At 38.4% G+C, this 14,079-nt stretch overlaps 1 protein-coding gene across 2 annotated transcripts in view; it reads left to right on the top strand.

Annotated features, from left to right (window-relative positions):
* faf (ubiquitin carboxyl-terminal hydrolase-like faf) overlaps positions 1 to 14,079 on the top strand; it is a 138,461-nt gene that overhangs the window by 28,571 nt on the left and 95,811 nt on the right. For both annotated transcript variants that reach the window (XM_065238690.1, XM_065238691.1), the window contains exon 2: positions 5,343 to 5,479. In XM_065238690.1, coding sequence (XP_065094762.1) covers positions 5,397 to 5,479 — 83 coding nt within the window. In that variant the 5' untranslated portion in view covers positions 5,343 to 5,396. The remainder of the gene's footprint in view (positions 1 to 5,342; positions 5,480 to 14,079) is intronic.

The raw sequence follows: 14,079 nt of genomic DNA, 5'->3' as shown, positions 1-14,079 counted from the left end.
AGTGTGCTGGTCGGCGGTGAAGGCAGGATGTTCAAACTCCACAACGTGCGAACAGTACAGGAGCTTCGGTTGCCAACACAGACGATGTGCTACGAAGATCTGCAGAGCGCCTATCAACACCTGAAGGGTCTATCGATTCGCAGCTATAAAGATGCTACTCCGGGAATTATCATAGGGATAGAGCACGTCCGACTTCCAACTTCGTTGCGAGTACGTGAGGGTAAGGAAAACGAACCCGTAGCAACAAATACGCGCCTTGGCTGGTGAGTTTTTGGAAACAACTCCGATAATGGTACCGTGCTGGAACAGCTGAACCTACACCTTGGTTGGTGATCCGGGAAATCGGGAGCTACACGAATGGATGAAACAATATTTGCTGTCGAGGAATTAAGTGTGACAGTCTAGCCAGAAGCCGAAAAAGACAAACGTACCCGTGAAATCACGGAGACAACAACAAGACGAATGAACGGGTCGTTTGAAACAGGGTTGTTATGGAAGTATGACCATTTTTCCTTCCCGAACAGCTACCCCATGGCAGTACGACGAATAAGGGCGTTAAATACGCGGTTAAGCAGAGATCCAGTACTCGAGGCTAAAGTGAAGGAGACAATTGCACAGTAATGAAGCGAAAAGATAGGCACACCGAAATTCGGCTGATATGGGATGCAAAAGCAGGAGTAGGAGGAGTGTCGTTCAACGACATGTTGATGAAAGGGTCAGATCTATTAGTTGCACTGTTGTCAGTACTACCATAGAGGTGACTCTAAGACCAGAAGGTTCCGAAGAAACGTGCTCAACTTTTTGGCTCAGCTCTGGTACTATCTTTGGTCCTAAGCTAATCAATTCACCCCTTGAAACATAGGAAAATCCACGAACCCCTCATTTTGTCTGTCAAACTTTCATAGCGAATCAAAACAAATATAGTGAAGTACTAGAATTTCGACTGGAATGGGGTACGTTAATCGATTTGCTTGGGACCAATAGGCTAATCAAGTAGTGAGTCAATTTAAAATCGTTAGTTTCCACCGGTTGGTACTACTACGCTTCAGGCAAAGGAATATTGCGGTGGTTGATTGGCTACTTGGATAAACAATCGCAGAGGTTCACTTTTTAGCTATTTCTAGAATCTCCCCCTCAAATCTACGTGATGCACGTGGCCACATTCGGCGCAACTTGTTCGCCAAGTATGGCTCAGTTCATTAAGAACAAAAACGCAGCCGAGTTCGCCGGAAGCTTTCCCAGGGTGGCGAAGGCAATAATAGAAAATCACTACGTGGATGATTTCCAGGACAGCGGGATTCGAGATTCGAAACTTTTGCTCTAGTTCCGCTGATGTTCTGGCTGAGATCGGAGAACAAAAAGCGCCAGTGATGGTATCCATGAATCTGAAAAAAATCCTTGGAAACGGAGCGAGTGTTCGGGATGGTATGGAAGCCGACGGAAGACATCTTCACGTTTGACCTGAGCACCATGAAGGACGAGGTCAGAGAGCTGATTGAAAGATCAGCTACACCAATCAAACGACAAGTCCTTACGAGATGACTATCTATGTACTTATTGATGTTTTGTTTTAGTACTTTTCATGTTTAGTTTAATTTACATCATTGGGGCAAATAACGCCTGTTGATGTTCAGTCATATACATAAGTCCTGAAGACCATAATGTCGTTATTCGATCCGTTAGGGTTGATTTCTCATTTCGTTGTACACGGAAAAATTCTCATGCAGTTGATCTGGTGATCCGGAACGGACTGGGATGAATTCATATCAGAATAACTTCGAGAAAAGTGGGATTGTTGGTGTCGATACATGCAGCGTCTGGATGAGGTGGCTGTACCTCGTTGTTTCTTCAAAGGGGTACCTAGCTCTGCTCTTCGCGATATTGAGTCCCATCTGTTCGTGGATGCAATCGCTTGGCATGTGCAGCAGTACTATACTTCCGATTTGTTGACAATGGCGAAACCCGATGCACGCTGCTAGCGGCGAAAACGAAAGTCGCACCGTTAAAGCCTTTATCCGTACCTTGTCTTGAGCTAAAAGCTGCAATGATTGGAACGAGATTGTTGGATAGCGTTGTGACAGCTCTGGATATTCCTGTAACGAATCGATGCCTCTGGTCTGATTCGTCTACCGTACTCTCCTGGTTGAGATTTGATTGCCGACGATACCACCAGTTTGTAGCGTTTCGAGTTGGGGAGATTCTTACATCTACCAGCGTGGATGAGTGGCGCCAAGTGCCTTCCAAACTGAACGTTGTCGACGTTGCCACGAAATGGAAAGACGGAGCAAGCTTCGATCCGACGAACACTTGGCATAATCCACCGGAATTCCTGTATAAGCAGTGACCAAAGGAACCGTCGAAGAAGCACGTGGAGACCGATATCGAATTACGAGCTTAATTCCTGTTTCATGGAGTAACGCCTCAACCGTTGCTTGCCGTATCCAGATTCTCAAACTGGAATCGACTCCTGAGGACAGCAGCTTACGTTCTACGGGCAGTTCGTAGGTGGAAGGGAAAAAAGGGGTCCAAACCGGATCTCTTGACGCAGAAGGAGCTGTGTGATGCAGAAAATCTGCTATGGCGGCAAGTACAAGCTGAAGTGTATCCAGACGAGTACGCAATTCTGCAGTGTAACCAGGCAAATCCAAGCAATTCAGTATCAATTCCGAAGTTAAGTCCAATATACCGGCTGTCACCCTTTGTGGATGAGGCCGGCGTCATTCGAATGAACAGTAGGCTCACCGCAGCACGAACTGTATCGACAGAGACGAAGTACCCAATCCTGTTGTCGAAGAAACGCCTTGCAATCCTTCTCCTCGTGGAGGTGTACCATCAGAGGTTCGTACACGGAAATGGAGAAACGGTGTGCAACGAGATACGTCAACGTTTCTGCATACCAGGTCTACGAGTCTTGGTTCAAAAAGTGTCTAGGAGGTGTCTGCTCTGCCGCATTAGGAAGGCTGCTCCACAGCCTCCTATGATGACACTCTTACCGGAAGCTAGAGTGAATGGATTTGTAAGACCATTCACGCACACTGGGGTGGACTATTTTGAACCGTTGATGGTCAAACAAGGGCGCAGTTTGGTAAAGAGATGGGTTGCACTATTCACCTGCCTCACGGTGCGTGGCGTACATTTGGAGATTGCACACACCTTGTCCACCCAGTCGTGTATGATGGCGATTCGGCGCTTTGTGGCTCGTCGTGGTTCTCCGTACAGTGGTACAGTGACAACGGGACGAATTTCCTGGAAGCAAGTAACCTACTGGCAAAGCAGATCCAAGACATCCACGAGAATTGCGCCCTAACGTTAACGAATTTCCAAACCAGATGGTATTTCAACCCACCTTCTGCGCCTCACATGGGTGGATCGTGGGAGCGTATGGTGCGCTCCGTGAAGACGGCCATGGTAGTGATTACCGATCACCCACATCATCCCAGCGACGAGGTGCTGGGGACGGTAGTCTTAGAAGCAGAAGCTATCATCTTTTTTTCTTTTTCTTTTTCTTTATTAAAGAGACTTTCAGCCTTGGGCTGGTTCGTCTCTGCGGAAGAAGCTATCATCAATTACAGGCCACTTACCTACATCCCGCTGGATTTCCCCGAGCCAGAATCGTTAACACCAAACCACTTTCTGCTCTTCGGCACAAAGGGCGTCGTGCAACCTGAGATGGCGATCCATACTAGTGGAAGTACCCTACGGGATAGCTGGCGTCTCGCGCAGACCTTGGTGAATCATTTCTGGACCCGGTGGGTTCGGGAGTACCTTCCAACGATAACTAGGCGCACCAAGTGGTTTGAGCCAACGAAACCACTCGAACCTGGAGACTTGGTACTCGTCGTCGAGGAAGGAAAACGGAATGGGTGGCTGAGAGGTCAAGTCGTTGACGTGACCAAAGCCGCTGACGGACAAGTGTGGCGTGCAGTAGTGTACACGAAGAACGGGCTAATCACGCGACCAGCTGTGAAGCTAGCTCTCCTGGACCTTCAGGTATCGGGATTCTCTGGAACTTCACGGGCGGGGGAATGTAACGGAACCACAGGGCAGTCTCGTTTGGTAGCTGGGTGAGTTGCGTATCACCCAAGACCTGTCAGCGAAAACGTCAGGGAGAGTACAACGGGTGACGTGGCTCTCAAACGTCACAGGCAGCATACAAATCGTTTAACACAGAAGAAACACAAATGTGGAAAAACGAATAAACACAAGGAAAATTAAAGTTAAATTATATTATATTATAATCAGGCTAATCAGATAAATTTACGATCCAGTAAAAGCAAAGTGACTAGGTAAATTATTGTTTATCTTACTTTCTATAAAAAAAATACTTATCCTAAATTTGATATACGTGGCAATTACTTCAGCTTTGCACTGGGTGACGTTTTGCCTAAAATTAGAAACTTAATAGTAAGTACATACGAAATAATGTGAATTTAAAATGCAAAACTATCTATTTAAACTATTATCACAGCTTGTTACTAGTACGGAATTAAATAATTTCCAAATTCGGAAGATAGTTTCGGGTTAGAATAGAGGAGAACACAAAATCGTAAGATGTATTTATTTGAACTCGATCAACATTATAATTTACGTATTTAATATATTGCAGCTTCAAGGGTACAACTAGAAATACTCAGAGGGAGAGATAGGCGGAGAAAACAAAATACAATTCGGCTGCACGGATTTGTTCCTATATTATCTTGCAACCCTTGCTAGAAGCTAGCATTTCAAATGACTTGTATTTTTGATTCGATTTAGGTGCAAAATAATAATTGATTGCATCGCAATATTTTGCACATTTCTTGGTGCCACTCATTAACCGGCCAAGATCAATTAATCAATAGATTTGGAATATTGTTTTTGATTCCAAAAACTAGTTGAATTTAAGAAGCACACAAAACATAAAGGTGATTGAATTTCTGTTCGATTGCAATACTCTCAAATTTATTCTAGTAAGAATAAGAAAAAAATCTAATGGAAATGTTCGATTGGCTCAGATGTTGACAGTTCATTTGGCTCAAAACATTATCTCCGTCCATCTCTCCCTCTGAGTATTTCTAGGTACAACCTGCTATCGGAACGCGTTTCTCTCACCGCCCCCCCCCTTTTCGGAGAATTGTTGGTTCTTATCTTAGGTTGTCAGCATTGGCCTAGCTAGACAATTTATCTGGAGGGGGCCTAGGTAATTCTGGAGGGGGCCTGACCCCCCTGGCACTCCCATTAGCTACGCCAATGGTTGTCAGTCTTCTTGATATTATGTTATCATCGCTATTGCTTTGCTTCCAATGCACGAAACAACTTCTTAATTTTTATTACAATATTATTTATTGCTTTACTATTTTCAGACATGATTGTTCATTAAAAATTGGAATAAATCAGTTGAAGGTTCACATACTACAATGACATACGACACCGGTGGCCGTCCGGTGGAACCTCCCGAGGAGCAGAATGATTGCGCTCAGATCTTGGAACAAAACGAACCGTAAGTTTTTTTTTAATAGCGCCATAATCTTACAAAAATCGAATCAAACGTACTCGGTACACTTATTAAATTCCACAATTTTTTATTGACATTTAAAATTGCTTATAATGCTCATGTGCCCGCCTACACAAGCCGCTCAAAAATACCCATGAAACGTAAACTGAGGCAAAAAAAAAATTCATAAGAACTGCACTTATAATTTTTGGTCACAAACATTTATTATGGAAATCATAAGTTTGATATTCATTCATTCATGTACACTCAGGTATTTTTTTTTCACGGGGGAATGTACCGTGTAAAAAAAACTACTAGATTTTGATTTTTCACATGCTTAAATGTTTTAAAAAAATCGGATTTTAATGCCATTTGTAATTATAGCATGCTATGGTCCATATAGACATATTTAAAAAAAATCTGTATTTACACCAATTTTTTTTATTTTTTTAAGTATGCCGGGCTTGAAACGGATAATGTGATTGGAATCAAGTCGATAGGTTGTATTGTCGAGAAATCATTAAAAACGTACCGTGTAAATCGCGAAAAACCGTGTATAAAAAACCGCGTAAAAAAACCGTGTAAAAAAAACCGTGTAAAAAAATGTATCAAGTAACCGAGCAAAGTTGGTTAACAAAATGAAAGCAAATCGATATTATAGTTAGCGGTAATGAAAACTTATGATGATTTTAATAATTGTAGAGAAATAAGTCTGATTACATACTGTTAATGTTTTGTTGAAAATTTAACTAACGATTATTATGTATTTTGTTGAACACATTTTAGGTCATTCGTGACTAGTCCGGGTGAGATTTGAACTCAATTGTTTCAACGTGAGAAGCATGGATGCTATCCATTTACGCCAGGCCCGTATTCAGTTAAATATTATAAATGCAAATTTAGTAATCAAATTGATTTCATTGATAGCAGGATTAGTTTTCCGTTTGATTCAACAATGTAAAATTTTACTCTCATTTTTACTGTTTTAACCGTTAAGTAAGTCAACCAAAATGACATCAACTGGAGTACTCAAAATAAGTTACATCATAAAAGCAAATTTGCTCGGGTAGAGGGGTACATAGGGCCAACGTGAAGGATTTCCATCTTGCTCGCTTTTGTCTTGACTTGGGCCCACGCACTTAGATTTTTCGCCGATTCCGGCAAAAAAGTGCCGAGAACCCAGCAGCCAACCTGTCGGTAAACATCACTGTAAATCATTCAAATGCCGTGACATCGGCAAAAAATGCATCCCAACTGTCAACTTTGCCAATCCCTTCGGTAAACTACGTACCGTTTTTCGGCAAACATTAGATCTGTATAATGACACAGTTCGCAGTAACTCGAACTTACCCGTACTTTACTTACTCGGGTTTTTCTGTCAAGCCTACCTCGACCAAATTCGATTATGTTCGATTTGCTTGTCTTAAACATTTGATCTGATTTTTAATTTTCTTTATTTTTGAGGTGAAATTACTATAAAAAATACCATTAGGAGTCAGATTCGTTTCTTCTTGTGCTTCTCTAAAATCCACGTGGTATTATGTCAAAATCTCTACCGAGTTAAACCTGGTAGAACTAACTCGCACTAAATAATGCGAGCTGTTTCAACAACATCGGTTGTGTTGTAATTGTAATTTTATTATCATCACGTAAGCTTGTCGGTTATACCATTGCTCAGGTCAAGAAAAACACCGTAACTAATTTATGAATCTAGGGAAAACAATAAAAAGCTATTAGTGAAAGTAACTTTCAATATGAATGAAGTAATGAAATTGGGTTGTTAGCGGAATGCTTTAATAAAACAGCAAAAAAGGTTATCTTCCATTTAATTCCACTTAATTAATTTTGGTATCCATGACAGATACGTATTTCGACTACAATGTGCAGTCTTCATCAGTGTCATTCCCACTAAAGAACTTATCAAAATCTAACCCCCTTAAGTACTCATCCCCTAGGTATAAAAGTCAAGATCACAGGTATATAAATGAAACTACAATGTGTTGAATCGGAACCTACCTAACTAATTAAAACCAAAGATTTAAGTAAGCTAAAGGAGAAAAATCTATTCAACTCTCTAATAAGGAAAATCCCAAAGGCTTGGTAGCCATCATAATGAAGTAATGAAATTGGGTTGTTAGCGGAATGCTTTAATAAAACAGCAAAAAAGGTTATCTTCCATTTAATTCCACTTAATTAATTTTGGTATCCATGACAGATACGTATTTCGACTACAATGTGCAGTCTTCATCAGTGTCATTCCCACTAAAGAACTTATCAAAATCTAACCCCCTTAAGTACTCATCCCCTAGGTATAAAAGTCAAGATCACAGGTATATAAATGAAACTACAATGTGTTGAATCGGAACCTACCTAACTAATTAAAACCAAAGATTTAAGTAAGCTAAAGGAGAAAAATCTATTCAACTCTCTAATAAGGAAAATCCCAAAGGCTTGGTAGCCATCATAATGAAGTAATGAAATTGGGTTGTTAGCGGAATGCTTTAATAAAACAGCAAAAAAGGTTATCTTCCATTTAATTCCACTTAATTAATTTTGGTATCCATGACAGATACGTATTTCGACTACAATGTGCAGTCTTCATCAGTGTCATTCCCACTAAAGAACTTATCAAAATCTAACCCCCTTAAGTACTCATCCCCTAGGTATAAAAGTCAAGATCACAGGTATATAAATGAAACTACAATGTGTTGAATCGGAACCTACCTAACTAATTAAAACCAAAGATTTAAGTAAGCTAAAGGAGAAAAATCTATTCAACTCTCTAATAAAGAAAATCCCAAAGGCTTGGTAGCCATCATAATGAAGTAATGAAATTGGGTTGTTAGCGGAATGCTTTAATAAAACAGCAAAAAAGGTTATCTTCCATTTAATTCCAATTAATTTTGGTATCCATGACAGATACGTATTTCGACTACAATGTGCAGTCTTCATCAGTGTCATTCCCACTAAAGAACTTATCAAAATCTAACCCCCTTAAGTACTCATCCCCTAGGTATAAAAGTCAAGATCACAGGTATATAAATGAAACTACAATGTGTTGAATCGGAACCTACCTAACTAATTAAAACCAAAGATTTAAGTAAGCTAAAGGAGAAAAATCTATTCAACTCTCTAATAAGGAAAATCCCAAAGGCTTGGTAGCCATCATAATGAAGTAATGAAATTGGGTTGTTAGCGGAATGCTTTAATAAAACAGCAAAAAAGGTTATCTTCCATTTAATTCCACTTAATTAATTTTGGTATCCATGACAGATACGTATTTCGACTACAATGTGCAGTCTTCATCAGTGTCATTCCCACTAAAGAACTTATCAAAATCTAACCCCCTTAAGTACTCATCCCCTAGGTATAAAAAGTCAAGATCACAGGTATATAAATGAAACTACAATGTGTTGAATCGGAACCTACCTAACTAATTAAAACCAAAGATTTAAGTAAGCTAAAGGAGAAAAATCTATTCAACTCTCTAATAAGGAAAATCCCAAAGGCTTGGTAGCCATCATAATGAAGTAATGAAATTGGGTTGTTAGCGGAATGCTTTAATAATTTTTTAATAACTTTCACTAATTTAGGAATTTAGTCTAAATATAGATTTGGGATCAAGTCCTACGATTTGCATCATCGTGTTGAGAGTGCTGTTTTGAAAGCGCTGATCGTTGGTTGTTGTCTTGTTGCTAGAGGGAGCTGATTCTAATTAATTGCTCCTGCGATCAACACACTCTTCCTCATCGATGTGGTGTGATGGGGAATCGCAAAGCAACGGGCTCGTTCACGCTGTCATCTTCTCTAGTGCTGCTGTAGATAAAGAGGAAAAGTTCCAGCGTTATTCTTGGTGAATAAAGCAGCTAATTCTGTGTCGGTAGTTCGTGTCCCAACATAGAGTTCCTTACAGCAGTTACAGTCCTTACAGTCCGCGTTTGATAGCGTATACAAAGCGAACTGCTGTCTTGAAAGAACGGTTTAGGCTGTGAACCATTTGCCGAGTTAAATTTAACTCGTGGTTAAAAATGACATTTCGAAAGTTATTTCTTATGTTAGAAAATCCCCGTGCTGTCGATCGACCGGTTTTCGAGCCACGGTCGTCAAAATTTAACTTCTTGTCTGTCAGAAATAACCATGCTCGGATAGCAGGGTTCATCAATAACTTTCCATCTGTCAAATTTTAACCAAAAGTTAAGCCTTAGTTTATCACAGAGTGCTGCTAACAGTCCGGGATAGTAGGTGACGTCAGAATAAGTAAAAAAGGTACGAACCCGAATGAAATGGGTTTGGACTAGAGCAGTTCCACACAGATTCACAAATCGTTTCGGATCGACCTTCTACGATTATGATGAAACTTGTTATTGCCCAACATGCCATTTTACATATATGGTTCCCTGACTAACACTTGAAAAGGGCTTATGCATAAATGATACGCATCAATAGAAAAATATATATCTCGTGCACTATTTGTTTGATAGAGATGGTGTCTTGGGCGATGTTGCGGACAAGTATTGTGCCTTCCAAGAAAAAATAAACACCGTAAAAAAAAATTTACAAAAAAAAAATCAAAATTATCAAAAAAAAAATCAAAATTACTCAAATTACCAGTTTTTTTTTTATTTTTTTTATACATTTATTTTCTAGTTTAGATAAAGTATTACCTACTGATACTGTGCATTTGCTGGGCATCTTAACTCATGCATATGATTAAAAAACTGTGAACAGCAAAGTTTAAGGAAATTAACTGGGCTTTTTGTTAAAAATATTTTCAAGATTGGACACTAACGAATAACATCTCAACTTTGGGCAATTTGAGCATTATGAGCTTTTTTGTTGTAAATTTAACACTATTTCAAAGATATTCGATAACTATCGGTAGTATTTTGGAAAAAAAAATATTTTTTCAATAATTCATAACTTTTTTATGTATGATTCGCCCAGCAAATACACAGTGTCAGTAGGTATTTCTTAACCTAAGCTGAAAATTAAATATAAAAAAAAAATATTTTAAAAAGATATGCAATATGAGTAAACATCTCAAAAGGGAGACAATTTCTCAAAATATGCGCTAAGTGAATTTTAACCTACGAGTATCTCCAAAATAACTACTCTGGGCAATTTAAGCATTATGAGTTTTTTTGTTGTAAATTTAATGTGTTTTAATATTAACACTATTTCAAAGATATTCATAACTGTTGGTAGTATTTTGAAAAATACTTATTTTTTCAATAATTCATAACTTTTTTGTTTATGATTTGCCCAGCAAATGCATAGTGTCAGTAGGTATTACTTTATCGAAACTACAAAATAAATATGAAAAAATAATTTAAACAAATATGCAATTTGAGTAATTTAATTTTTTTTTGATAATGTTGATTTTTTTTTGTAAAAAAAAATTTTTTTACAGTGTATATTTTTTCTTGAAAGGCACAATACTTGTCCGCAACTTCTTCTAAGACACCATCCCAATCAAACAAATAGTTCGCAAGATATATGTTTTTCTATTGATGCGTATCATTTTTGCATAAGCCCTTTTCAAGTGTTAGTCGTGTACAAAACTACACAGAAACAAAATCCATTGGCAAAAACACTATGTTGATGGTTCTCCCCCCAATAGATTTTTGCAGAAACGAAATTCATTTAATTTTACTATTTTTTCTATCAAAACTACTATGCCGTTTGAGTAAGCATAGTAGTTTTTACAGAATGGTAGTAAATTTGATTATATTTACAGGGCTGTTACAACAGGCGCGGATTTCACGAATTTCGCGGATTTCGCGATTCTCGCGAATTTGTCGCGGATTTGAATTTTCAGTCGCGAAAATCGCGGAATCATTAAATGATGTCGCGAAAATCGCGAAGGGACTGATGTGCTGTCACAAAAATTGTGGAATTCATTGTAATCTTTCCGTCCCGGATTATTTTGCTGTCATCAATTTTATTGTTCATTTGGCTCTCAATTTTTGTACCGGTTCAAACCAAACACCTTGCAAATAATGTCTGTAGTATCGAAATATGTACAAACAGATTCAAAGTGTCTATGTGGATTGTACCCGACCTATTGCTACGTATACAAGATGTTATAGGTTCTGAAATCATTCTGGAGATCAGATTATTTTTCTACTAGATCACCCAAGACTAATTCAATATCTGTAGTATCGAAATATGCCCAAACAAATTTGCAGTGTCTATGTGGATCATGCCAACCTATTTCCGCGTATGCCAATTGTTCTAGGATTTCCAAATCGATATTTCGATACTACAGATATTACCCTAGTCTTTGTTGATCTAGTAAAACAAATCATCTGAACTGCAGGACGATTTGGAGAACCTAGATCATCTGGTATACTTGGACATAATTATTTATTTGTCGTCAATCAGTGTAGACCGTTTTTCAATAGTGCTGTTTCCTTACATGCTATTTTAAAACATACGTTTTATTTGAAATTGTCAGTAAATGTAGACTGCCTTATATCTAAAAAATAAAAATTGTTTTAAACTTAACGAGATGAAATCCTAGCAGTTAGTGTTCTCCTTACTGTATCTTTAGACATCGTTAGATCTATATGCTCACAATAATTATTATACACTCTCATCATTCTTAATCTTGTTAATATTTTTTCTTACGCGTTGTGAGATAATATCATTAACAAAGGAAATCATGGAAATTGTAGAAAACATTAATTTCATTTTTAAAATGTAGCAAATCAGTATTGTTAAAGATTTCCATGTACAGTTTCATATCGTCAGCATATATGAGCACATTTAAGCGATTCAACACAAACTTCACATCATCCACAAATAAAATAAATAATAAAGGACCTAAATGAGATCCATATGGAACTCCCGAGGTAACATTAACTGGCGAGGACATTTTTCCTTTAAAGTGGACCATCTGTGTTCTTTCTGTCAAGTATGATCCGATCCATTTTAAAAGTGTACTTGTCATACCTAAACGTTTTAATTTAAAAAGAAGTAAAAGAATGTCTGTCAAAGGCCTTACTTAAGTCAGTGTATAAGGTTTCAACAGTATTACCTCTATCCTTTGCTTCAATAGAAAAGTTTACAAATTCCAACAGATTAGTAGACGTTGACCAACCTTTTAAAAAACCATGTTGATTATTTGAAATGCGATGCTTAACCTGGTTAAATATTTTCTGGTTAACAATTGCTTCAAACATTTTAGGAATGCATGACATAATTGCAATACCTCTATAGTTTTTAATGTATGACCGTTTGCCAGATTTAAATATTGGGACAAAAATGATTTCTTCCAAATTTTTGGAAAATCACCTGTTTTGAGAGATAAATTGTAAAGCCAAAACAATGGTTTAACAACACTAGTTGCTATTTTTTTTAATAAAAATGGAGGTATTTCATCAGGACCAGGTCCTTTGCCGGCATTGAGACTTTCAAGAGTCATAAAAATTTCTTTAACAGTGATATTATTAACTGATACGTAATTTTCCTGAAACATTATCCATAAAGACACTATGAATCTGTGGACATATTTTGATACTACAGACTTCATCCCAGTCATAGTTGATCTAGATCATCTGAACTCCAGAACGATTTCTTCTTCTTCTTATTAGCATTTCAAGTTTATTGATTAGTGCATATTAACTTATTGCGTGCTCTCAACTTAGTGTTCTAAATACACTCCCAAAGTTATTAATTGAGAGCTTTCGATGCCAATACTAATGCATGAATTTGTATATTGTGTGACAAGGCAAGCACAATGATACTCTATGCCCAGGGAAGTCGAGAAAATTTCCAGCCCGAAAGATTCCCTCGACCGGACTGGGAATCGAACCCGCCGCCTCCGGCTTAGTAATACCGTTCCTTTACTGACTAGGCTATGAGGCTCAGAACGATTTGGAGTACTTGAAACATCTGGTATTCAAGACAATAGTTCTAGTAGATCAAACTAACTGAACTCCAGGACGAATTGAAGAATTTTGAACATCTGGATTACTCGGAAATAGATCATGCATGATCCACATAGACTGTGCGTTGTCTGGAAATATTTCAATACTAAAGACATTATTGCAGTCTTGGTTGATCTATTAGAACAAATCAACTGATGTCCTGAACGATTTGTAAAACCTATAATTTCCGGTATACATAGTAATAAGTCGCGCATGATCCACAAAGTCACATATACACGATTCGGTTATGATTTGACAGCGAAAAGAGGTAGGTTCATATTCCCTCCCCTTGGCTAGTTTTTGCACCTTACTGTTGGTGGGCGGGCTTAATTTCATGCTAGTGGAGTGTTGGAGACGGTGGGTTTGTGGTCGGCGTTGCTGGCTCATGCCGCGATAGAATGGCGCCATGGGCAGGCAATGGGGATTACTAAGCTTCCCCTCTCTGATAAACCACTGCATGAGAGAACCAAAGATCTAGTCCAGCAGTGATAGTATCACACTTGTTACTCCTTTTATTGAGAGCCGCGTCGTAGTACGCTTACGTATAGGCACTGACGTTGGGTGTGATACTGGCGGGTTTTGCCGCAAATCACTCTTATTTTATTTATTTTTTACGATAGATTTATTTGGGTTTGCAAGGGAATTATACTATTAAAGTATTTCAGAAAGTGCCCA

The sequence above is a fragment of the Ochlerotatus camptorhynchus genome, unplaced genomic scaffold (assembly GCF_037179485.1).
Source record: "Ochlerotatus camptorhynchus isolate MF236.1 unplaced genomic scaffold, CSIRO-AGI_Acam_v1.1 ptg000889l, whole genome shotgun sequence".
NCBI classification, from domain to species: Eukaryota; Metazoa; Arthropoda; class Insecta; order Diptera; family Culicidae; genus Ochlerotatus; species Ochlerotatus camptorhynchus.
Note: the sequence above shows the minus strand (reverse complement) of the source record. Positions and strands in the feature narration are given on the sequence as shown.